The 27,096-nt window shown below is 37.4% G+C and overlaps 1 protein-coding gene across 2 annotated transcripts in view; it reads left to right on the top strand.

Moving 5' to 3' along the window:
* The window catches only part of arap2 (ArfGAP with RhoGAP domain, ankyrin repeat and PH domain 2), a 137,842-nt gene extending 113,675 nt beyond the window's left edge, over positions 1-24,167 (top strand). For both annotated transcript variants that reach the window (XM_031895360.1, XM_031895359.1), the window contains exons 28-33: positions 9,343-9,482; positions 15,978-16,060; positions 17,428-17,463; positions 19,618-19,681; positions 20,933-21,013; positions 23,313-24,167. In XM_031895360.1, the coding sequence (XP_031751220.1) occupies positions 9,343-9,482; positions 15,978-16,060; positions 17,428-17,463; positions 19,618-19,681; positions 20,933-21,013; positions 23,313-23,636 (728 nt within the window). In that variant the 3' untranslated portion in view covers positions 23,637-24,167. The remainder of the gene's footprint in view (positions 1-9,342; positions 9,483-15,977; positions 16,061-17,427; positions 17,464-19,617; positions 19,682-20,932; positions 21,014-23,312) is intronic.
* Positions 24,168-27,096: the final 2,929 nt, after the last annotated feature.

The raw sequence follows: 27,096 nt of genomic DNA, 5'->3' as shown, positions 1-27,096 counted from the left end.
AGATGGAGCAAACTTTGTTGTGACTCCATGATACTCAAGCTATATACTGTAACAATCTTTGTATTGGCTTCAGTTGCATAGGTAATTGTCGTTTTGTCACTACATTTAGTGTACATAAAATACTAAAATAGTATAATTGTAATTGTACAGGCATAATTGTAATTGTATGAGCGTAATATATATTTTGTAAGTTACTTTAATATAAAAGAAGACGAGCAATATCCAATAAAAGAAATCTGTATTATTTCCCTAGATAGAAGCTGCCAATACGGAAAGTGGTTATATAATAGAGTATGTCACATGAAAGCACACTAGTACAGTATATACTGTGATAGATCTGTGTGTTTTTTCCATTCACAAGCTAGAGAATGCTAAATAACCTTTTATATTGCCTAAAAATACAAATAATGTGCAAATAACTTTTATAGATCAGATAATAACATTTAAACAAATGTATTTTACATTCCCAGGACTCCCAATAAAATTGCACAGCTATAATGCAAAACAAGCCACTGGGATGTATAAAAGGAATGGCAATAAAGCTTTAAACAGAGCAAAGCCCAGTACTGCAAATGTATTGGAATAATTTAAGGAAGCAGGGTATGGAATGCAGTGTTCACTAGGGGATTAACAGACAAACCAGTGTCAGGTCCTTGTGGTGTTGGCGCTGGGGGATGCCTGTGTAGAAGTGTTCTAGGTTTTCCAAATCTGGGATTTTATTTATTATTTTTCACAATTCATGAGTTCATAATAAATAGATGCTTTTTTACTTGTGATGAGTGAATTTTTTTCGACAGCCATGGTTTTTGGCTAAATTCCACATTAGCCATCAGCGAATTTTTTTGTGAAACTCCAGAAAAAAATTCACTGCTGAGAAAAATCACCCATTGAGTATAGAATACTAATATAGTATGTATCATCCGTAACACTTTGTACTAGGCTTATCTAGATAAGGGATCTGTCTGTAATTAAGAACAGTTTTACATTAGTCTACTAAAAAAAAACATTTACATATAAAAACATGCCACAGACAATATTTGAAATTTTCTTATTTCTTTACGGGATAGACAAATTCAGTATAAGTTCCTGCACCAACTGTATATTGCACCCCTCAAGCTTAACGATTGCTGTCCAAGGTGTAAATCCTCTACAGCTGACTTTTTCCATCTAATCTGGAACTGTTCTCCCATAACTCAGTTCTGGGCTGCAGTGATGGATACTCTGGAAACAGAGCTAGACCTACCTAAAGTGATGGACCCAACAGTTTGCCTCTTGGGCATGGTGAATGACCTCCTCCCCACTAATGTAGCCAGGATAAGGTTCAGATGCCTCAAAAAAGCAGTTATAATCAGGTGGATGGGCACCAGTGTGCGGCCTTACTCCTCATCAAACTAACTTACAAAATTCGGGGGGCCCATGGGTTGGCTTGGATGTCACTAGACCTGCCAACTTAAAAATGCTCCCACAAGGGCAACCAGAATTGGGGGCTATATTGTACCCACTAATTGGTTGAAAAATAAAAATTAAATCTTTAAAGAAAACCCATAAAAAAACATGGACAGCATTTTGTCGCCACCAACATAAATTTACACTAGCTTAGCTACTATCAAGTAAGAGTTACAAGGTGTCATTTTTTTTGTGTACAGCACAGAATGGAAAATGGAAAAAATAGATGCAATCTGCCATGTCTTTTGCACTTTGCACCCAGACCTGCACTTCGAAAAATTGTTTCAGGTTTTGGAGCACTGAGACCTTAATTTATCACTTCTATACAGTACTGCTTGCATTTATAAGGGATATATTTATGAGTGGTAAGTAGGGGTGGCATGTAGGTGACCTCCCCCCCCTTGGGTGGGCATATAGGGAAATAGATCCACTCATTTGGGCCAAAGGATCTTAAGGTGAATGGCCACAGTCCTTACAAACCAAGTGCCTAGTTTTTGGTGGCAATACCAAACATGTATATACGAGCATGTATGTCCACACAAACTTAGTCCCCAGCCTTCACTATGTATGTCAAAGGCACTTTAATTATCAATACTTATCTGCTCACACTCCTGTATCTGATATACTTTATTAAATATGGTATTTGATCTATAAACAGTAAATAAAAGTTAATAAAAGTCAGCTATGATTTACTAACTATTTCCCCACATTAGTAACAATTGGTTGCAGTGTGTAAAAGGATTTGTACTAATTCATTAAGTCCCCTGAATATGATTAAAATTACGCAAAGCTTGTTTTATTGCTCTGGTTTTTTAAATTAGAAGGATGTTAGAGTTCAGGGCTGTTGTTAAACTCTAACACCCCATAGGAAAAAAGAAAATTACATTTACATTTACAAAATACATTACAAATTACAAAATTGACTTCTTAAAGTACAGGTATGGGACCTGTAATCCAGAATGTTTAGGACCTGGCATTTTCCAGATAAGTGTTTCCATAATATGGATCTTCATACCTTAAATCTTCAAAAAAAAAAATAAAAATATATAAACATTAAATAAACTCAACAGGATTGTTTTGCCTCTAATAAAGATTAATTTTATCTTAAAAAGGATCAAGTACAATATACTGTACTTGTTCTATTATTACAAAATTTTGAATTGTTTTATTAAAATATAGTCTATGGAAAATGACCTTTCCTTACCTTTCTGGATAACGGGTTTCCAGACAATGAATAGTGTTAATAGCTGTAATCAAACTCAGACTACTGGGAATGCAATATGATTGGCAAGTTTGACTTTTAATTAATCTATTGCATTGTTTCTGCAGTGGCCCTTATGCGTTTAATACAAAACAATCAATTTAATCTCATAGTTTAAGAAATACCAGAAATGTGTGAGACTTTGCAAGAATCATGCACTGGGAATGATGAAGAATCTGTACCTGAGACTAAAGCTGAAAAGCCTGATTACATTCCGATGTAGTTTCCTTGTGACCTTAAGTGAGCAATTTATATCCTCAAGCTGCCAGTACCAACATTTATATTGTCCTTTCTAAGGGAAGGTGGTGTCTGAAAAATATTCTCTCTTTCCCTGAAAAATAGTTCCTCACATAGCTGTATTGTTGCTGTGGTGCCGAAATAGAAATAAAATACAAGTATATCAAATTCAACTTTTACATGTCTGTGTTATGCTAAACTCCAGCCAGTTTCCGCTTTGTATATCGCAAGAGGAAATATACATATGCAGAGAACAAAGTGAATTTATTAAGTGTCCTGCTGAAGGAAACTTGCTGTGCATATATACCATACCCCGGCACAGGGAAGGGATTATACAAGTGCAACGCTAGGCATTTTGGGAAGTTGTGGGCGGTCTTATTTTTTTTTTTTTTTGTTAACTCAGAGATATGACAGATAAATGCAGAAAGAAAAAAAAAAGTATTTAACACCATGGTTCTGCTAAATAAACAGATAATTGTTACCTGTGTGCTGTGTCTCATTAACATTAAAAAAATTTAAGGTAGGCCAGGGCCTTTCTTTCTAGGATTCCAGGCCTACCTCATTTCTTATTACTTTTCATTATATGAAGCAGCAAGTATTAAGTACAGGTATGGGATCCCTTATCCGGAAACGCGTTATCAAGAAAGTTCCAAATCCAAAAGGCCATCTCCCATAGACCCCATTATAAGCAAATAATTCTAATTTTTAAAAATGATTTCCTTTTTCTCTGTAATTAGAAACTAGTAACTTGTACTTGATCCCAACTAAGATATATTTAATCCTTATTGCAGGCAAAACCATCCTATTGGGTTTATTCAATATTTAAATGATTTTTAGGAGACTTAATTTACGGAGATCCAAATTACGGAAAGATCCCTTATCCGGAGAACCCCAGGTCACAAGCATTCTGGATAAGAGGTCCCATATCTGTACCATAACATAAGTAAGCATTGGTTATTTAATTATGTGTTTGAATCAAATCACATTTGATTTTGTTTCAATATCTTACTTCTTCTTTAAATGTTTGTGTCTGCTCTGTAGTTTTGAAACAACATCACCTCCCATAACCCCCATATTACAGATGATTCCAATGTTAATGACTTCTTGTATGAAATGGGGCTTTGAAATGTCTCCTACTGGCGTAGCTATAGAGGAAGCAGGCCCTGCAGCGGCCCAGGGAACAGGGGCCCTGGTGCGTTGTTGATCTCATCCAATCATTTAGCTTCAAACATTATCTGTATGCTGATGATATCCAATTATACTTTTCAACCCCTTCATTAACAGTTAAACAACTGAGACTCCTTCCACCTAAGCCTGGTCCTACCCTTTTCTTTACGATCTCTATTGATAGCACACTCATTATCCCTGTCAACCTGGTACTTTTTCTGGGGGCGATCTTTGAATTCTTTCTCTCCTTCTCTGACCATATTTAAACCACTGTCAAACCATGTAACTTTTTCCTACGCAATATTGCCAAAATCCATCCCTTTCTTTCACCTGCAACAGCTAAGACATTCATGCATACTCTCATTCTAGCCTGACTAGACTATTGTAACCTGCTACATGGTCTCCGTAACTTCTATCTTTCCCCCTTACAGTCTGTATTAAATACTGCTGCCAGAATTCTCCTTCTCTCATCCAATACAGTAGAGGCTCTTCCCCTGCTGAAATCCTTATCATGGCTTCCCATAAAGCAAAGAATAAGGAATCATGCCTTCTCATAACCTTCAAAGCCCTTCATTCCTCAGCACCTCACATCTCTTCTCTTGTGTGTCCATACATTCCTGGCTGATTCTTCTGCCACTTTCAGAGTAATCTTTCGGTTGCACCCCCCCCCCCCACTACTACTGCTGTTTCCCGCCTTGAACCCTTCTGCCTTGCTGCTACTTATATTTGCAATGCCATCCCTGAATACTTCCCTCTCTCATTTCAGAACTAAACTCTAAGACCCCCAGCACCTGATCTGGTATCTGGCACCTATATTGCAGGGCCACCCACTGAAATCTGTAGCACTAAATACTCTGCTATTTGTGTCTGTATGTTACCCTCTCATTTAGATTGTAAGCTGTACGGGACAGGGACCTCCATCCTCCTGTCTCTTTGTCACTTAGCTCTGTGAAACCTTTTAATGCAATTGTACTTTCTATTTATTTGTATTCATTATTGTGCATACATAAGTAGCGCTATAAAAATCACATTTAGGCATACTAAAAAAAACTCCAACATGGATTTATACAAGTGCAAAGTACTGCCTTATTATTAGAGAGAACTTGAAATAGTTCCTGTTAAATATACTGGTTGTGAATATTTTTCCCTTACACTTCCCAGCCTGTGTGAAGATACAGTTGTATTGTAATGATCCAAACACCCCCACACTTACATGCGTCTGAACCAGGAACACATCATTATTTACTGTACTTCAGTGTGGGTGACCTTTGCATTCATTTTCCAGGTAAAAGTTGCAAAATGCACTGCAAACATTGTACTTCTTGAAATTAATTATGTTTTCCTGTTTGCAAGTCCTGCAGCTGCTTATATTACAATCACTCATTAAGTGAAAATATTTCCTGCTTTCAGTTGGGCAACCAACAGGATAGGGAAATGGTTCCTACTAGTAAGGGGCAGGCTATTATGGTATATATATAGATTACAAAGTAGCATTCGTATAATCACCACTCATCTACATTAATTCTTTTTTAAACAAAAAAACTAAACCTGACTGTGGAAGCTTTTGTACTAAAGTTACTGATGTATTGTGCCATTTAACAGTCTTTGTTTACACATAGTTTTAATTAAATCACCAAGCAGCATATTATCACTATGGGAGTAGTTGTTCATTTCATATTTTGAAGTGGTAACTAAGGCCACCTTACACCCAGTATGAGCCATCAGGGCCAGAACAAGGAAAAGGCAGGTAGGCTAGGACCTGCCTAGGGTGCAGTTGAGATGGGGCACAATTTAGAACAAGATTGAAGCCTGGAAGTAGGAAAGTGAGCAACAGGTGGGGGTAGGAGCAATGATGGCAGCAGCAGAACCATAGGGCAGATTGGGTTTGCAAGCGGGCTGGTGGTGGGGGACCAGTACTACAAGATCCACTTCTGTAGGTCATTGTTTGTGCTTTGCACCCAACCCTTCACTTTGAAAAAAATCCCAAAGGTCTATCCCAAATGTTCTTTATAATTACAGCACTGCCTATATTTGGCAATGCTGTATAATAAGGGACAGGCTGGGAAGGTATTTAGGCATTCTGTGCTTTCATGGTATGCATGTGACTATTTTTATAGTGACATTTACTACAATGTTACCTGGGAAAAAGCTTTGGCTAATTTACCTATGGAATAGGGAAAGATAACTTAAGCCAGGTTGGAATAAACATACTGCTTAAGTGGGCAACATGCAAAGTGAAAAGGAGAGGCACAATTATTTTTCCACAATGCAGCACGTTTTCCAGAATTTGCATTGGCCTTGTCACCATCAAAAATTCACCACAACAAATGGTATGGACATCTCATACATGCGCTTCAATTGTGTATGGTTTTGCAGGGACAAACATGGGGCCTATTGATTATGCTGTGTAAAACAAAATTTGCCCCCCCCCCCAAAAAAAAAACAGTGTAAAAATCTGTGTAAAATAAATTATTTAAAGAATCATTAAACTGTTTCTTAGTCACTCACTTAAGGTCCCCATACACGGGCAGATTGTAGCTGCTGATATGGGTCCCTTAAACCGATTTGGCAGCTTATCAGCCCGTGTAGGGGAAGGAACGATGGGCATGCCTGACCGTTATCTGGGCTGAAATTGGGCAGATATTGATTGGGCGGGTTAAAAGATTTAGTCGGATCAGGGACTGCATCAGCTCATTGATGCGGTCCCCAAACTGACTGCGCCCATTGCCGCTGTTATAATTCAATTGTTTTGCCCCAGGGCCAAATGATCGAATTAGCCTACATTTCCCTGATATCGCCCACCCATCTTAATGTGTATGGCTACCTTTAGTTCACCACTTATGTGGTGAAGCCTGACGATGCTTGGCGAATTTTGTCATCATTTTTTATGCCACAAAATAAATTTGCCCCATAGTGAGCTCAAACGCTAAGCATTCCCCAAGAAAAAGACTTCATTGTTCCCTAACCAGCATTGTGTTATTTTTTTCCTGAGCAATAACAACGGCTCATACAGTGACCCACTATATAAAACTCCTAGGCCTGGCGACCCTGTGATTTATTACATAATATTGCAGCTCTGAATGCCAATTAATTATGAGACTCAACAACCATAAACGAACACTGTACTGTAAATGAGGAGCACTGAATCTCTAGCGGATAGCTAGTAAAATCTCAGGCATTCTGTAGCATGCGTTGACACGGTAAAAACATTTTATTGCCAAAGATGAACAGTTAAATAAAATTGCAAATTCAAAATAAAAACTGGTTAATATGTTACAAAAAATATAAACATATTTTATCTAAAAAAGATAGTTCATTGTATATAAAATACTCTCTTCTTACTGTTTAATTTAAAATTTTGTGCTTAGAACCCTCATGTAAATGGTATGAGCCATGAATGAATGAATTTGAGCAATATATAGTTTGGGGAGTCACCCATAGTTAGCTCTTTTAAGTAATTAGCAGTAGTGAGTTTAATATTTACATATAACATTTAGTTTTTTAAATCATATTCTGAAGATTATTCCATAGAGCAAAATTTATTTTTTTCAGTAGTACATGCATGGGACCTGTTATCCAGAATGTTTAGGACCTGGGGTTGTCTGGATAAGGGATGTTTATACAATTTGGATCTTTTGGATACTTTTAGGGGCTGATTTACTAACCCACGAATCCGAATGGGAAAAATTCTGATTGGAAACGAACATTTTGAAACTTTTTTGTATTATTTGCGATTTTTTCTTCGCTGTTACGACTTTTTCGTAAATTGTCGCAACTTTTTCGTAGCCGTTACGACTTGCGCGAAAAGTCGCAACTTTTTCGTAGCTGTTACGATTTACTTGTATATTGTCGCGAGTTTTTCGGATTGAGCGCTCGTAAACGGCGGGCAAAACTTTCAGACTTTGCATGATTTTGGAAGCCTCCCATAGGACTCAATGGCACTCTGCAGCTCCAACCCGGCCCAAGGAAAGTCTCCCATAGGGCTCAATGGCACTCTGCAGCTCCAACCCGGCCCAAGGAAAGTCTCCCATAGGGCTCAATGGCACTCTGCAGATCCAACCTGGCCCAAGGAAAGTCACCCATAGGGCTCAATGGCACTCTGCAGCTCCAACCCGGCCCAAGGAAAGTCTCCCATAGGACTCAATGGCACTCTGCAGCTCCAACCTGGCCCAAGGAAAGTCCCGATACTGAAGCTTGAATGAATCCAAAACTTTCGTACTCGGCACGACGGCTATGAAAAAGTTGCGACAATTTGCGCAAGTCGTAACGCTACGAAAAAAAGTCAAGACAATTTACGAAAAAGTCGTAACGGCTACGAAAAAGTCGCGACAAATTACGAAAAAAACGCAAAATACCGATCATTGCGGAAAAAACGCATTCGGGCGCTTTTCGGACGTTCGTGGATTAGTAAATGTGCCCCTTAGTCTGCTTTAAAATAATTTAAACATTAAATAAACCCAAAAAGGATTTATTATATCATTATTGGGATCAAGTACAAGGTACTGTTTAATTTTTACATCCAGGTTTCTGGATAATGAACTCCCATACCTGTACTAAAATAAATACCGATACTTCTATTCTACTACTCATGGGGGCCCATTTACTTACTCACGAACTGGCCGAATGCGTCCGATTGCGTTTTTTTCGTAATGATCGTTATTTGGCGATTTTTTCGGAAAATTATCGCGACTTTTTCGTTGCCATCCGAATGTTGCGTAAAATCTGGCGATTTTTTCGTAGCGTTAAAACTTGCGCGAAAAGTTGCGCCTCTTTCATAGCCATTCCGAAAGTTGCGCAACATGTTGCGATTTTTTCGTAGCGTTCGGATTCATTCAAGCTTCAGTATGGTGACTTTTCTTAGGCCAGGTTGGAGCTGCAGGGTGCCATTGAGTCCTATGGGAGGCTTCCAAAATCATGCTAAGTCTGAAAGTTTCGCCCGCCGCTTACGAGCGCTCAATACGAAAAAGTCGTGACAAGATACGAGCGAATCGTAATGGCTACGAAAAACTCGCGTTTTTTCGCGAAAATCGTATTGTTAACGAAAAAGTCGCGACAATTTCCGAAAAGTCGTAAAGGCGCTGAAAAAAATCGCAAAAAATACGAAAAAGACGCAAAATGTTCGTTTTCCAATTGGAATTTTTCCAATTCGGATTCGAATTCGTGTCTTAGTAAATCAGCCCCATGGTGTTATGTCATTTTAACCAGGTTTTATTTGACTTTATATTTTTCAGGCCTAAAATCTTCACACCACATGCAGTCTGGTCATATGAAATTTAAAGAGGATCCTTCAAAATTACTTTCTGGGAATAAATTTCAAGAGCGATATTTTGTCTTACGTGAAAGAAAACTTCTCTTATATAAGGATATAAAGGTAAAGTTGCATTATGCTAGTGTTGGGTACAGTGCAAGGAATACAAATGTATATTCTCACACACTGTATGTGTGTTATTTCCTACTAGAATATATTTCCAGAAAGGGTGCAATGTTTTCTATTCCATGACATTAATGTTTGAGAAAGTGCCTGTAGACATAAAAAATGGCACCATATGGTTCAATAAATTCTAGAACAATGATTCATTTGGCTATATCAAAGCAAGGTGTATTATGTGTAGCTCTGTGTGTGGCTTGCTAACCATATGTGTTTTTTGTACAGCATGACAAATAATAATAAATACAAGTCAGTGGGAGTTCGACTCAATTTAGACTAGGAAACCATCAGTTTTTTATGTGTGTCATAAACTGGAAAACCAGATAGGAAGTTCTTCTTATTTATGCCCATGTTCAGCAGCCTGAAGTGCAGCTGATATAGAAATTTTCACCATATCTGACATTTGACCCCACCATCTTCTTTTAGTAATTTTCCATTTGTGCCAAAGTCAAACAGCTATCCTTATGTGTACTATATTGTACTTTATATTGCAGGACCACATTATAGATGTGAACTGTAACAATATGTAGCAATATACAGCAATCATATTTTGAATGGGAAACAGTAGCCAAATCAAACTCAAAAATATGTTCATGTAACTCATTACTTGACCTTGGACCTATGGTAAGATACAGGGGCTAGGTTCACAGCATGTAACTGTGGTGTAGTTTGATGAAAAAAATATTTGTCTTTTAGTTGCATAATATAATTCCTTAGGGCACTATGTACATACAACGCTTTGATAGGGATCTATATGGAAGTATGATCATCAAAGCCAGAACTCATAACCCTATTGGTGCTGTAAATACTGAACCTCAAAGTCGCATCATAATATGCATGTTCTTATACCATACTATTAATAAGACTGCAATCTCTTAGTCCCTATAGACTAAGCTGTCCAAAACTCAGATCAGAACAAGCTGAGCACACCAATACCATTTCTGTGACACTTTTCAGACCACACTTTGCAGGCAAAGTTATAAAACTGAGAAGTGGCCACAAAGTCACACATAATAACATAATGAAGTGTACTATACATGCAACAGTTTCTTCCCATACGCTTCAATGAACTTTGCCTATTAAAATGCATTTTGTGCTAATTGAGTCATAACTGTGACCACCGTACTTTTATAAATAGAACAACTAAACTAAAGTTTATTCAAGTAAATCCGAAAAAAAACGGCATAAAAAGTGTCTGAGAATAAAGGACAGTTCATAAATATTTAAAGAATTTTACTGCTGATGCTTTCCAGACTTAAAACACACCAACAAAGAGCTGGGTGCATTGGCCCCAAGTCCTCTGTGAACAGCAAGGTGTTCACAGGGATTTCACAGGGATTTCGGGTGCCTCTGACCCAAGTCCTACACATATGGCAAAAACCAATAAACAGTGGCTTTACTAGTCTGTGCCAGGTCCCCTCGTGAAAATTTTTTTTCATAAGGGCCTGGTTAACAGGGGCTCCTACCCGGCCCCTGTCCATGCACTCTCCGCCTCCTCTCGCCCACACCCTATTCCTGCCTTCATACCCTCCCCAGTCCTTCTTGTCTCCCAGTCCCTGGCTGCAGGTAGAAAAGTGGCTGGGGAGGGAGGATTTATTTGCAACTATAGAGGGAGCAGACCCTGGGCCAGTCTATCCCACCCCCCCCAGCCTATGACTAAGTACCCTCTAGGTAAGAAACGGGTAAGGCTATTGCTGTTGTTGTTTTATATGGATTGAAATAAAAACTTAAACTTTTATTAAACTACAAGCTGCTGCTTTATTCACGTTTTTTTGGATACCGGATGTGCCTGCCTGCTGTTTTGTTCCTGTATATCCCCCCCCCCCAGGCCTAACCTTGCAACTGCGGTCTGCTGTCTCTATAGTTACACCACTGACAATAACCTTAGAAACACATGAAATAGCAATAACAGCAGGCTCACCAATGAAGCAGTGTTATCAGTGGTCTGGGTGTTAAAGACCCCGTAGACAGGGGAGAATCCCACATTTGCACTTTTTTGCAAAAATGCTGATATATTATTACCCATGCTTTAGGATTTTCAAAAACAATTTAAAAAAAAAAACATAATTTTTTTTATACCTGTTTTACATTTCTGGTAACAATTTTTTTCCCTATGATCGGGATTGTTGTTATCATGATCATATTTAATAAAAAATAAATAATAAAAATCTTCACCAGGTTTTAGCCGATGATTTATTATTTTTTAAAAGAACATGTTCATGGGGTCAAAGACTATGGGGCAGATTTACCAAAATGTGAGTTTAGAGCGTCATACATAAACACTCACCAACGTTCTATTCATGCCTATAGGATTTTTAGAATTGAAAAATACACTTCTACTTGTCAAAAAAAAAAAAAAAAATCAACTGATGCCAGAAAATTGGAGCTCACTTTCTGTCATTGTTTCAGCTGAATCTGAAGCTTCGCTTATAATAAATCAGCCCCTAAATAAGAGGGTTGTGATCTATCATTGCGAATGCTAAGGACCTGGTGTTTTCCAGATACATAATCCATCATGTGGAGCACCAAGCCTTAAAGCTACGTAAATATTTAAATATTAAATACACCCAGGATGGGTTTGCCATTAAAATGGATGTATGGTAGCTTAGTTAACTCCAAGTACAAGGTACTGTTTAATTTAAAGAGAAAAGGCTAATTACAATGATTTGTTTGTTTAAACATTAATCTATTGAAAGAAGCACTGCTGTTACTTGGAGCTTTCTGGATTTAGAGTTTCTCTAGATCCCATACCTTTACATGCCTAATAGATATAAATAATTGCATTTTACACAATTTTAAATTTCTGAACAGTAAAATTAAATACAGCCTTATCGACCAAATGTTGTTCTTTTTCCACTAATTTCCATTATACTGTACTTTCTATCTGCCTGTGATCTACTAGACAAAACAATACTGTCTCCTAATTAGTAACTTTTTTGTAACTTGAATTTCCATGAAACTGCACTAAAGGAAAACTATACCCCAACTATGAAGGTCTCTACTAAGTGCTGCCCCCTTGAAACAGTGCACACAAATAAACCAAGGCACACATACATGTTAGGCCATATCAGCCAATTAATGGACAGAGTTCTATCTTTTGCTCCCAAACTACTTCCTGTTAAAGTTAGAGCTGCATTTGTCAGCTGATCTCTGAGGGAGCACACAGCCCATCACTAAATGGTGTAAGGATGTAAAAGTGCAATATTTACTCATATATATATTCCAGTTTGGTAAGATTCTTTAATAGGCCATTTAATATGATGTAAACTATCTTTTGGTTAGGTATTCATTTGTGGGGGGGGGGTTGTTTTCCTTTAATTCCTAAGGCTAATATCCCACGGAGAGATTAGTCTCTATGAGATCCTTTTTCGAGGGATTTTACAAAGAAAGCACTGGAATCTCTGAAAGTAAAACGCACTGAGCGGGAAGTCGCTGCGTTGCCCATTGCACAAAATGTTATTTCTAGGCGGGGAATATGACACCTGGATTTGTAGGAAATAGCGTTGCTCCTTTGTAGAAATCTCTTGTCAGAAAAAGACGAGCAACTTGTCGATGGAACTCTTTTTTAAAAAATTGCAGCGACTAAATCTTCCCATGGGACATTAGCCTCATTTCTATATTCAAAAGGAGTAGGCTTATAGAGAGGTGTTTTGTTTATATGAACGTTTAACATTTTAACTTTTGAAGGTCCTAATGCTCTGGCTGTGGGCTGGTCTTGCCTAGTGAACAATCTAATAGTGTCAGTTACTACCTTATCTGCTGAGAATGATAGTTATCTAGTCCTGTCTGCTATAAACCCGACTATAAACAGGCTCTTGGAAATAGGGGATTGCAATAGCTGCTCACATCCCATCAAAACAATGCCTATATACAGTATAAAAAAAATTTCCACTTGGCTGCATGGTTTATTTAATGCCACAGAAGGTATAATTGAAGATAAATGTTTTTTGACTGATGATAGTGCCTTCTAAAGTAATAGACGCTGTTAAGGGCAAACAAATCATTATTTAAATACTCGGGGTAATGAGGTTTTCATGTATCATCCACATTTTCCTCTTCCTTTTCTTTGGCTTTATATAATTTGGCATAGTCACAGTACATTAAATTATACATTATTTATTCACACTTGATAGAATGTTTGGTAGAGTATATCATCCATTTAAATATTTACATTTATACATAGGTTATGAATAATGAATCCTGTTTACACTGGTACATCTTTCATTCCATCAAAAAAGGTGTGGGAAAAAACACACTGCGGGTGTTAACAGGGTTGATATATTGGACCTTTGAGACATTTAATAATACATAAACAGATGGCTAGTTCCCCGACCCATATGCTTAAGCATTCCTACGTGTCTTATTTTTTTTTTTAAGATGTTATTCTCTAAAGACCGAATACATATTTTAAATTCAAAAGATATTAAACACTTTAAGTAGAAGCTTAGGCATTAGGCATTTTTACACATACATACATATATATTTTATTTTTAATTAAATCAATTTATGTCTGTCATGCAAAAACGTAGTGTTAAAAGTTAAAATGTGCGCCAGTGTGTTTAAATGGACTCTCTTTAACTTTCATTAGCACCTTGTCAAGAGTTTAATATGTTGACTGTGCAAGTTATTGAAGCTGTTCTTACAACTCACGGGTGATTCATTTTCAATAAATGACGCCATGCAATTTGCGCGTTACAAAAGTGTAAGAAATTCTCCAGGATATTTGGCTGCGAAATGTATTTTACTGTATATGCAGGTATTAAAAACTCTTAAATGGCATGCAGATATTTTTGTTATAAGTGGGGAAAAGGAACAGGTTTAGGGTTATAGAATTAATTTATAAAGAGGTGATATTATGGAAAGTGCAAGAAATGGGAACAAAGAGCCATGTTTTTTGCCCATGATGCACCTTACTATCTCTAAGTTGCATCTTGTGTGATTAAGCACAGCTATTTGTGCTCCCAGAATGGAGCTTGAAGGAAAACTGTACCCCCAGAATGAATACTTAACCAACAGTTCAGTAAACATTCATATGAAAAACACTTCTCTATAAGCCTACACCTTTTGTAAATAGAAATAAGAATTTAAAGTGAAACTATACCCCCAGAATGAATACTCAACCAAAAGATAACTTTTATCATATTATGAGATCACCTGACAGGAAATAATGCAGCTCTATCTGTAACAGTCTGGGAGTAAAAGGCAGAACTGTGTCCATTAATAGACTGATGTTACCGAACATGTATGTGTTCCCTTGGTTTATTTGCGTGCATTGGGAAGCATATAATCCCTGGGGCAGCCCTTAGTACTTAAAATGGCAATTTTCTATTTACTGTAGGATTACCCAATGGCACATACTACTGAAAAGTATATTTTTATGAAAATGGTTGATTTAGATGAAGCAGGGTTATAAATATGGGCTGTTTCATGTGTTTTTTTTTATAGAGACCTACATTGTTCAGGGGTATAGTTTTCCTTTAACGAATTGCTTATGTTTCTGCAAGTCTAGGAAGATGTGTCACCACTATTCACCCATAAACAGAACCGGGTATGTTTTTTGGTAGGTTCCTTCAGGTTCTAACGCTAGACAGAGGGTTTCATAAATGCATTTAATATGTGTACTCTAAAGGTCCCCATACACCTACGGGTGGGCGATATCGGGAGAATCCAGGCTAATGACGAGTATAGGCAAAGTCGGTTCGGGGACCGCATTAACAAGCCGATGCGGTCCCCGATTGGACTAGATTTTTTAACCTGCCCGATTTTCAGGTCTAAGGGACCCATATTGGCAGCTAGAATCGGCCATATATGGGGATCTTTAGGCTAATGTCCCACAGAGCAATTTAGTCACCTGCAATAGATCTCCGGTTCCACAGGTGACTGATTTCTCTGAAATGTCTTTCCACCAGCAACAAATGCAAACACCAGTGGCAAGGCCTATGCTGTAACTTTGTGTGACTTTAGAAAACTAAAGTGTTGTGTAGACCTTTCTACCCCCGACTTCCTTTGTTGGACATTTAGAAGAGATTAGTTGCCTGCAGTAGCAGAGACAAGTACAACAGAGGGGATTATAGAGAAATAGGGGATGTTCTTTTTCCTATTAAAAGGGTCAGCACACCAGAGGCCCCCCCCTTTAGATAAGAGGAACAGAACTGTTTTTAACTTGAGTTCTTGAACAAGCATAGTATCTCCAAGGCTATTGTGATACTAATATCTACAGTTAGTATTAATAGTTGTATATATAGTTTATGTATGTGATAGTATAAATTTGTAAGTATAGGTTGTGTTGAACTTGATGGACTTCGGTCTTTTTTCAACCCAATGTAACTATGTAACTATCTAACTATGTAACCGCTGTGTGGGACATCAGCCTAATCCTATTATATGGCATGTATTATCTTGTCACTAAATAGTTCTCTCACTTCTATTTTAATGCAGAGTATTAAGCCTGAGAAAGAACTGCTTGTTACTTCATGCAAGGTATACGCTGGGGTCAAAAAGAAAATGAAGCCGCCAACAAGGTACAGTGTATATGTCAATTAAGAATCTAGCAGAGTTTAAATGGGGTTATTACATGTAATTTTTATGTAGAAATTGTTTCTTTTTCACCTTTTTCTGTGAATATTTTTCAAAGCCAAAGCCACATCATCTATGCTTCTTATTTATACTGGGTTTTATCTTTATATTTTTGAAAATATGAAATTAAAATTCAAGAGAGGATGGAATGAAAAAAGGTATGTTACATAGCTAAATTAGGAACAATAGGATACTCTATATACATATATAAATACTGTATATAAATATATACATTTACAAGGCACAGAACAAGACTTTAATGATATATAAACCATAGGATATTGCAAGGAAGAGTAATTATATAAAATACAAGAAGCAATCATAGGCCTTACTGAGTCTTGGAGTGCTCTGCCTTTGTACATACATTTTTGTGAATTCATATTTGTTGGCCATGTAATGAACCTGGATGTATGCTGGCATGTAGAGTATATATTCACTTAATATTTGTAGGGTGTTGAGGAGATATAGGGAATAGGGTGGTCAGACTTGATATATTAATAAATAGGTTGAACTGGGGTGTGCGGAGCTCACTGGCACTGCCACCCCAGGGGCCCCCCTACACCCCTATGGGCCCCTGCCACCAGGATACCCCCCTCCCCCTGATTTTACCTAGGCGCATTCAGAGGTGGGAGGGCAGCAGGGCGAGCACTGGTTGGGATCCGGTCTGGATGAGCAGGTTCCACCAGGTATTTTCCCTGTGTCCCGCCAGCCCAGTCCAACCCTCTTAGTAAACTATGACTGTTCACCATCTCACATTGTCGTAATATATGAACAAAACTATTATAATTATATTTTTTATTTATTTATTTTTTTTAAATGAAGAAAAAAATTTGAAAAGTTAAAAAGACTGCAGTACCTGCCCATGTACAGTATATGCCAGTATCACTTCAAAGTACAGGTATGGGATCCCTTATCCAGAAACCTGTTATCCAGAAGCCATCTTCCATAGACTCCATTAAAAGCAAATAATTCTAATTCTTAAAAATGATTTCCTTTTTCTCTGTAATAATGAAACAGAACGTTGTACTTGATCCTAACTAATATATAACTATAATATAACAAGCCAATTGGGTTTATTCAATATTTAAATTATTTTTAGCAGACTTATGTTATGGAGTTCCAAATTACAGAAAGATCCCTTATCCGGAAAACCCCAGGTCCCGAGCATTCTGGATAACAGGTCCCATACCTGTATCTATATTGAAGACATGTCTGCAGCCAGGGTATAATAATTTGGCCTACTGATTCCTATTGTGTTCTGAGATTAGAGTCATTCAAGTTCTTGCATGTTTACACTTTTTTTTTGTTACAGTTGGGGAATTACAATTTATTCCGAAAAGCACCAATGGTAAGATATAATTTCTGAACTATTTAAAGCTGCATTGAATTGTTATATAATTTAAACTGACTGCAGACATAATTATACACTTCCAATTTTTTAGTGAACCAACCTTTTTAGTTGAACACCACTTGCTTCCATTCATAAAAGTTCAATGGTTCGATGGTATAGTATTGTCTGACTTTAATAAATGGAACATGGTGTAAAACACTTAGCTCACTCCATTTTGACTTTTCTCGTTTATGAGAACAAAGGAGATCTCCTTGACAGTGAAATCAAATTCTTAAAAAAAAATACTTTCCAAGTTAGGAAGACTTTGAAATAATTCTGACTGACATAAACTGTACAGCAGTAACAGAAAAAGTGATGATTCAGCCCATCTAATCTGATCATTAGTTTCATTACACTCATTTTTACACTCTGGTTCGACTTTCTTTCTGAGCATTGGGTAATTGCCTTCTGTGAAGCAAAATGTCGGAGACCCTTTATCAGTCTCTTAAAAGATTTAATTGTGGAGGCAGGACCTCCTGTTATATAACCTTTCTTTTTGTCAGGTGCCTTGGTAACCATCCTTTTTTATACATCCTATTGCAAAAGAATATCTGTAGACAGTAGTAAAGCAGTGGAGATATATTGTAAGTTTTAAGTCAGATCTTGGCTTCAACACCTACCCCTTGTGGGCATAATTGTGCATACGGAGGGCTGTGAGAGATCACAACAAAGCTGTTCTTGAGAGTGTTAGAATCTGCTAGAGACAACTCATCTCCCTTTTGTGTAAATGAAAAGATGCTGCGTTCAGGATAGGGTGTTTTCCTATGTTTCCCACAGTTCTCCACAAGAGGACCCCACTGGTGAAAGTAACTGAGATACAATTTTTATCTTATCAAGACACTGCCCCCAGCAATATATTACACAGTACCCCCAGCATTTTCTGGCAGAACCATCACAGAAATTAAAGACATAGACAGAGTGATCCAACCAAAAAAATGGCATAGTTGGCCCAGCAAGAAATCAGTGACCAGAGCATTTCAAGACACAGAAGTGCAATATATAATCCATTATTCAGTATTGTATGATGAGGAAATTGCCAGACATGGAGATTTCTTCCATGGTTTCCCATTCCCATTTCTTCCTACTGTTTATATACCCTTACACTGCCCAGCAACATAAATGTACAGATATCCCATTCTCAGCCCAGAAATGGCAGGTCTGTTAGTTTGACTTTGGCAGGAAGGAAGCTTTTAGAAAGAATATTAAGGGATAAGACGCTGGAATACATTTCAAATCACATGCCATGATATATTTTCTTTTTTCAAAATGCAATAATGCTAGAATTGTATAATTGTTTGCTGCAATCAGACAGAGTAAATAAACTGCTCACAAATAGGTGCAAGGTATGCCTTAGAGGAAAAAAGAAGCATGAAGACCTGAAATGGGCATATACATATATGTAATTCAAGGGGTACAAAATGCAAATGTAATCCTACTGGTTGAAAGCAGATGCTAGGTACAGGGATCCTTTCTACCCACGTTTGCACTAAAGGAGGAGTTACAATGTAGAATTAATAAGTACAAATAGAGGCAAGTGCATCATAAATGGATTTCTTGTTACTTGTGCAATCCTGCACCTATTTTAGTGCTCAGCACTGAGCCATTAGGAGTATGCGCTAGCATGGCTTTATATGAAATTGATTGGGTAGAAACTACATAAAAGGTTACTGATTAAATTGAGGAGTGTTGGTCTTGAACATATATTTAAGATATAAAGTCCACACACCCCTGCAAAATGGTAGATTTATGTTAAAAACAAAAAAGATAGCAAGATAAATCCTGTCAGAACTTATTCCACCTTTATTGCAAAATTGTGAAAACAAATCAGAAATAACGATTGGTGAAACAATTGGGCAGGCATGGATTCGCAGCGAATGTCTACATTTCGCATTTGGCAGAAAGGGCGTGGTAAAATTTGTCACACAAAATAAAAATGTTGCATCTTTCTGCATCAATGTTAGTAGTAAGTACCCCTGGGGGCTGTCATACATGACCTTGAATTTGAGATTGTAAGTACTGTCTGTGTGTTTGATAATTGTATATTGAAAGTTTTAAACACAGTATATGCATGAAATATGCCATTTCTAAAATATTTACCATTATATTTTGAAGGCATCTATGTTGTGATACACAAGAATCACAGAAAGAATGGTTGGGAGGCCTTTTTAGTGCACAGGTAAATCTGTTGTTTCTCAAGGAACTGAAATAGTTTCCACAATTTTCATTTCTATGAAAGATCCAATATCATATTAATATTACCATAATATTGAAATGTCTGACATTGAACCTCCACCTGTTATATTAAAGGATCCCAACTTACCTAAGTAAATATTTAAAACCTCTGATCAGCTGTACCTGGGATGGATACATTTATTTGGCACCTCCATTAACTTTTATGGTGCTTGTGTTGCTCCCGAAGTCTTTTTACATTTGACTGTGGCTCACGAGTAGAAAGAAAGGTTGGGGACCCCTGACATACACTGTCACAAATAGTGATGAGCGAGTCTGTCCCATTTGCGCAACGCTAGCAAAATGTGCGAAACAGTGAAAAATCCACAGAACATGTTTGTCGCACACGCTTTTTTTTTGTTGCTCACAGTTTTTTTGCCCATGCCCATTTTGACACGACTGCACCTATTTTTGATGTGACCTTGACTTTTTTGAAGCGCAACAAATTTTGTTGTGGTGGATTTTCGCTGAAGTTTCACATAACAATTTAACAATAAAATTTGCAGACATTCTTCCACTGTCAGAAATGGTCGCTAAACAGTTTCCACATTCACACAGCCCATATTATATTCACGCAAAGGCAAATTTGCGTTACTTACATTTTCGGATTGTGAATAATTTTTTGATTAACAACTTCTATTACATTCCCCCCAAGTGTGTTTTGCACTGAATCATGTCTCAGTGTCCCCTATAATCTATCCAAAATGGACAGCAGGGACACAAGGAGCATGGTAGTTTTTTGCACAGTTCAAACCGTTAGTATTTAACACAGTGGCATTATAATTCTGGGTTGATATCAAGAGTTTTATCTAATTTTTTATGTTGCTTTTGCTTTCGTCTGTATGGAATTTTTGTTGTAATTTAAAAAGTTTTTTAAATGGAAGGGAGCCTAGGGTCAGATTTAAGCAATCTATTAGGAGTGCAAATTAAAGCCCGAGTGTCTCTATTCTGCAGAGAAGCTAGCATTATATTGTGATGAAAAATGTGCGGAATCTGAAGAGAGAACATACATAGTTAAAGTCAGGGAAAGGCTCCAGTGTGTATATTTGGCTTTCCCATTTCCTAAGCTAAGATGCTTAGAAGATTTCTAAGAAATGTCCTTCATATAATTGCATTGAAATGGTTCAAGATATGTGAATTCTACTTGAGATAACTCTAGCTGGAACTGCAGTTGATAACATGTTGTTCATTATTTCAGCATCCTGGTGCACAGGTTCCATCAGCTTCACATGTACAAATGAGAGGAACACACGTGAGGCAAGGGAAACAAATGGCAACGGTAAGTGCATGCTGATTTGATTGCAAAGGCTTCTGATTAAATGTGTACTAGTAAAACCATGGTAAATGCAATTATTATACCCTGCTCATGTATCTGCTGTATATGGAGGCTGCACTCTTCATTAAGGAAATGGGCACATATTTAAAAGTAATTACAATAATATTAAAGTCTATTTATTTGGTATGTAGTGTAATCTACAGCCATGATAAAGTATAGATTAACCTAAATATATGGCAATCCAACCCATAAGATTTCAAATGTTATTAATGTGCAAAGTTTGCCCTGGTCCAGAAAGCTACAGTGACCAATCAGCAGTTCACCTTTATTGGCCAAGCAGTTAGAGCAGTGAAAGAAAACACCCCCATTAGTTGCTATGGGCTCCTAGATCAAGACAAACATTTGCCATGTGTTAAGTAACGCAAACCCATACCCCAGGGGAGAATATGGATTCCTGCCTAGGTATGCTCTTCTGCCACCTTCAGCTTTGGACCTGGCCCTCACCTACATGAGTGCTGCCTGACTAGTCAGTGTGAGGTTAGATCTTGTCTGACTAAAGGTGGATAGCAGAGTTAGAAACCCTAACAAGGAGAAGGGATAGTATCCATTGGTAATTTAAAGATAAAGAGATACAAAGAGAAGTACCACAGTGATGAACTTGGACTTTGTGTGCTTTAGTCCTGTAGTGAGAACTACCACTAGCTGTAACTAATGCTCTGTCTGTGGCCAATGTCATCAGGAAGGAAAGCTATGTTGATTAATGAGAAGTTAATATACTGTGCACCATCCTGGTAACATCTAATAAACTGTTCCAGCTAATAAATACTTTATTGAGTGATCTATAAAGCATGTGAGATATTAGTGTGGATAGACACTCCTGTAATGTAATATAATACATTATTTTCTGGGGAGTGTAGGGACTTGTAGCTTGTTGGGTATGAAAAGTATAAGTTCAACTGTGGACTGAAAAAAGGGCAGAGTTCCAAGAAGTGGTAACCAGCCTGGTTCCTAAATAGCATTGCATTTGTTTGTTTGTTGCTGGCTTACTGATGATGGGTATATACTCAAAGATTAATTATGTAGCTGTGTAATCTGTTGGCAAAGTGTCACATAATTAGTAATGAACAGTATTGTATATTTATTGTTGTTTGCGTGCCTAAACCCAAATGACTTGTCAAATCCCTCAGATTAGACTATTGAGATTTGCAGTCACTTTATTTGGGGTAATTTGATAATATTTCATGTAAATAACATTGGATTCCCTAATGCATTTGAGGATAGCTCTTGTAGAGCACATATAACATAGTTTGTTGTTATTTTAAGAATTTGGCATGTATTTACCTGTAAATATACAATATTGTAAACAGCTACCTATGTTTATAAATTACTTATTTTTAAATTCAATTGACTAAATTCTTCTCTTGATACATTTTTGCAGTTATAGAGAGTACATAGAGCATACAGTAATGTACATGTACAACTTGTACACAAAGCCAAAAACTATGAGCAAATGATTATTTGACTATATATTGCCTTTTATTTATTATGTATATAGGGTTAGAAAAGAAAGCTCAACAACCAAACTGATAAAGCTATGGGATCTGTTACCTGGAAACCCAGTATCTAGAAAGTTTAAATTGAATAATTCAAAATGTTAAAAAGGATTTCCTTTTTCACCGTAGTAATAAAACAGTATTTGTACTTGATCCTAATTGAGATATAATTAATCCTTATTAAAAACAAGCCTATTGGGTTTATTTAATGTGTAAAGGATTTTTTTAGTAGACGTAAAATTTAGAGATCCAAATTACAGAAAGACCCCAAGCATTCTGGATAACAGGTTCTATACCTGTATTAATCACAACCTAACTAGCTAAAGGTTTATATACAGTATATATATATATATATATAGAAAACTGACAAAAAGCAGGCACTCATGTATTGATGGATCCAAAATATGCCTGGGTGCAGTATATGCAATTAATGTAGCACAAATACAACCAAAATACCGCACTCACAGGACTTAGTCGAAAATTCAAAGTCTCTTTATTGTGAAAAACCTATAATCTATAGACATTTTTCACAATAAAGAGACTTTGAATTTTCGACTAAGTCCTGTGAGTGTGGTATTTTTGTTGTATTTGTGCTATATATATATATATATATATATATATATATATGCAAAACCATATATATATATATATATTTGGTATTTTCATATTTTAATATGCACTTGACTGTAAACATGTAGGCAAGAATAACAATATAACACTTGTTATCTTTCTATTTTTCCTTTTTGAAGGATATGGATCGCGGTTCAGAAAAAAGCACACTGAAAATAATCCATGGAGCCTCCACACTGCAACTCAGCCCCATCTTGAAATCAAGATCCTCAATGTTGGCTGAGATTTTTGACTGCAAAGAAGAATCAAAACTTACAAATCAAAAGAAACACCACAGCTTAATTAACCTTGATAATGAAAACAATTACACTGGGGGTGGAAAAGACAATTCAGCAGAACAGATAATCAAGCAGTGTCCTGCATCAAATGCAAAATTGCCTCCAAACTTAATTAAGGAACTGAATTCAGTACTTCAGAAAAGCAAGAGAGATGTGCAGGAATAGAATATTTTATACATTTTTAAGACTTTTTTGGTTAAGACCAACAACTGAAATAGACGAACTGACCTACAGAAATGCTGGTAAATTCATTTTGCCAAGGAGTTAGTTAGTGTATACCTGATCCAGTTGGTAAGAACTGGGAGTGGATCAGACCAGGGCCTAAATTGCCAAAATGTTTTTACAGCTAAACAGGCAAAATATCAGCAGGTTGTATGGTCCAAAAAACTGTTTATAAGTTATAATAATCCTGTCAGCTTTGTGTTAAATTATTTTACTTAGAAAATATTGAAACCATTTTTTCATTGGTGTGATTTGATTCATAACTATGATCCATTACTATAGCATAGTATGAAAGGGGAGCACTCACCAGACCTAATCCACTGCATCTGCACCAAACACCTCCGATCCAGGTGTGATTCACCAGTCCAAACAAAAATATGGACGGAGCACTTGGATTCCAAATTGATTAAAAAGTCACCTTTATTAATTCATTTAAAAGCATCACAGAGACCTAGACATCCAGCTTTATGCATTTCATGGCTTCTCGCTATATCATCAGAAGCTGCTGATGAAGTGCCGAGAAGCAATGAAACGCGTAAAGCGGGATGTCTAGGTCTCTGTGATGCTTTTAAATTAATTAATAGAAGTGACTTTTTAATCAATTTGGAATTCCAGTGCTCCGTCCATATTTTTGTTTGTACTTATGATCTATTACTAGTATTCCATAATCCATGGCCAAAGCTCAGTAGGAGCAAGGCAATGAAGATCTGGCAAACCCTTTATATATAGTAGAGCTAATTTATGATAAGTGTTAAACTACACCAGTGCGGATACCAATAGCAACCAATCAGATCTTTCATTTATAGCTTGTTACAGCTAATTACTAATCAACTGAATCAACTTTGAACCCTGACAATACATATTATATACAGTAATTAGTCCACTTTGGGTTTTTTTGTTATCAGGAGATACATGATATTATTTGTCACTGTAGGAACATTGGGGATTTTATGATAAACACTTCTTCATTAAAGTGATACTGACACGAAAAAACAACTTTTTTAAATATAAATCTACATAAAAAGTTGCCTATAGGTCGTGTTGATCATTTTTTACTGATAGGGCTGCTTTTGTAAGTAATTGTTACTTGAAATCCCAAAACCTGACTGTTTTGCCAACCTGACTGTCCCTTCTCAGCCTGTCAGTTACAGCTTCTAATGCTAACGACCTCTTGCTGGACAAATATGGCCGCCCCCTCATAGAGGAACATGGGGCATCAGATAGGGAATGTAAAAGCTTGGACAAATACTTTTATGGCAAAATTATAAATAGCATGCACAGACAATGTTATGACAGATGTAAAAATGGTTTCATTTCTGGTGCCAGTATCTCTTTAATAGATTGTAAGTAGTGATGGGCGAAAAGTTTCGGCAGGCATGGATTCGCTGCGAATTGCCGCGTTTCGCCATTGGCGGATTGTTTCGCGAAACGGATGAAAAATTTCACCGCGGAAAAATTCGCCGCACGTCCAAAAATTGTCGCCGGCATCAAAAAAGGATAGTCGCGGGCGACAAAACAATAGCTGCACGACAAAATAATAGCCGCGGGCAACTAAATAATAGCCGCGCGACAAAACAATAGCAGCGGGCGACGGAACAATAGCCGCGCAACAAAATAATAGCCGCGGGCGACGAAACAATAGCCGTGCGACAAAATAATAGCTGCGGGCGACAAAATAATAGCCACGGGCGCCGAAACAATAGCCGCGGGCAACAATTTTTTTTTGTTGCAGGACATTTTCGCCGTTTCGCGAATTTTTCGTCGTTTCGCAGATCTTTTGAAAGATTTGCGAACTTTTTCGGCGAAGCGAAACAGAACAGATTCGCTCATCGCTAATTGTAAGGAAAATGCTGCCTATAAAACATAAGTGTCACGGTCGGCACCCAATACCAGAGCTAGTGCCAAGCACCCTGGTCTCGGCTCGTGCTTCACCAGTAGCGTGACCGCCTTTGGCTTCGGGAGGAGCCCTCAGCTACTCGGATGCCACCTGGACTTATACGAGAGGTGCAAAGCAGGAGTTCTGGCCAGCAATGGGGCACGACTGTATAAAGTCAGTTAGGCCAAAGATCACGGTACAGATAGGGTTAAACAAGGTCGTCTTCAGGCAGGCTAGGTCGGGGCGGGCAGCAATCAAGGATAGTCAGACAGGCAAGGGTCAAACCGGGTAAGCAATACAGCAGGATGAGACGAAATCGTAGTCAAAGTATAAGCCGAGGTCAGATATGGATAATCAGAATAGTCAGGAGCAAGCCGGGTCAAAACAGGAGAAATACTATCAGAATACAGGAACAAGAATGCACAAGGCTCAGGAAGGCACCAGGAATCGAATCCTATCACGGGCAATGAATGTAAGCAAAAGTCCCTTTAAATAGTTTGAATTTCGCGCCATTGCGCGATGACGTCATGACGCCAGCGTGCGTGCGCCTTTAAATTGCGGAAATGCACGCGCACGCACACTTAGGAAGGAGCCGGCACAGGAGGAGAACGGCGCGGCGGGCGTCCCCGCCGATGGCAGCGCGGTGGGCGTCCCCGCCGCGCTGGTAAGTGTTTCATTACAATAAGTACTACATATGTCTAGTTAATATATACTTTCTTTAATGCAGAGTCCAAAGTTTTGGAGTTTAAATATATCAATACTGAGGTGTAAGGTGCTTTATAAGTAATTATAGCCAAGTTGTTTAACAAAGATAGAACCTTAAAGTCACTCAAGTGTGACTGCCTTTAATTTAGGTTTATTCCATAAGATTTTTGGAATATATTGTCTCTTTAATTAATTCATACTAAATCTGATGAATTCATTATGAAATAACAGCATTTAAATAATCAATCCATAAATATTAATATTCATTGAAAGTACTTGAAAAGCACTGCAAAAATGTATTATTGCCCATAGCATTTATGGGATTCAACATCCCAAATCAGTGTTTTTGGCTGTTTTGGGATAATAAAGCGGGAGGCCTTGGACAATAATAGATGCTGATTTTAATTGAAATCATATTGATTAGACGAGCAAATCAATCAATTGAATAAGTTGTGGTCGAATAAAAAAAATGCACACATCAAAAAAGTAATGCAGTAGCCGCGTTTTTCAAATTTTTAGCAGTTTTGCAAATTTTTCAGCGAAGTGAAATGGGACAGATTCATTCATCCCTATTCAGCATGACCTGTACAAGTATAACGACGCACAAACTGTGTTATTGTGTTAATTGGTGAAACATAAAAAATCTTTGCTTTTAAATAATTGTGTACCACCTCTCTATAGTGGATATTTCAGTCAGTGGTACCATTGCCAATGAGCTGTTCTGACTGATAGGAGGCAAATGGTACCATCTGGAGCTGAATGTTGTGTTATATTGTACATAGATGTATATTTGTTGTTGATAATGTCTATTTATGAAATATT

Source organism: Xenopus tropicalis, chromosome 1, assembly GCF_000004195.4.
Source record: "Xenopus tropicalis strain Nigerian chromosome 1, UCB_Xtro_10.0, whole genome shotgun sequence".
In the NCBI taxonomy this organism is placed as follows: Eukaryota; Metazoa; Chordata; class Amphibia; order Anura; family Pipidae; genus Xenopus; species Xenopus tropicalis.
The sequence above is the reverse complement of the archived record's forward strand: the minus strand, read 5'-3'. Positions and strand labels throughout refer to the sequence as shown.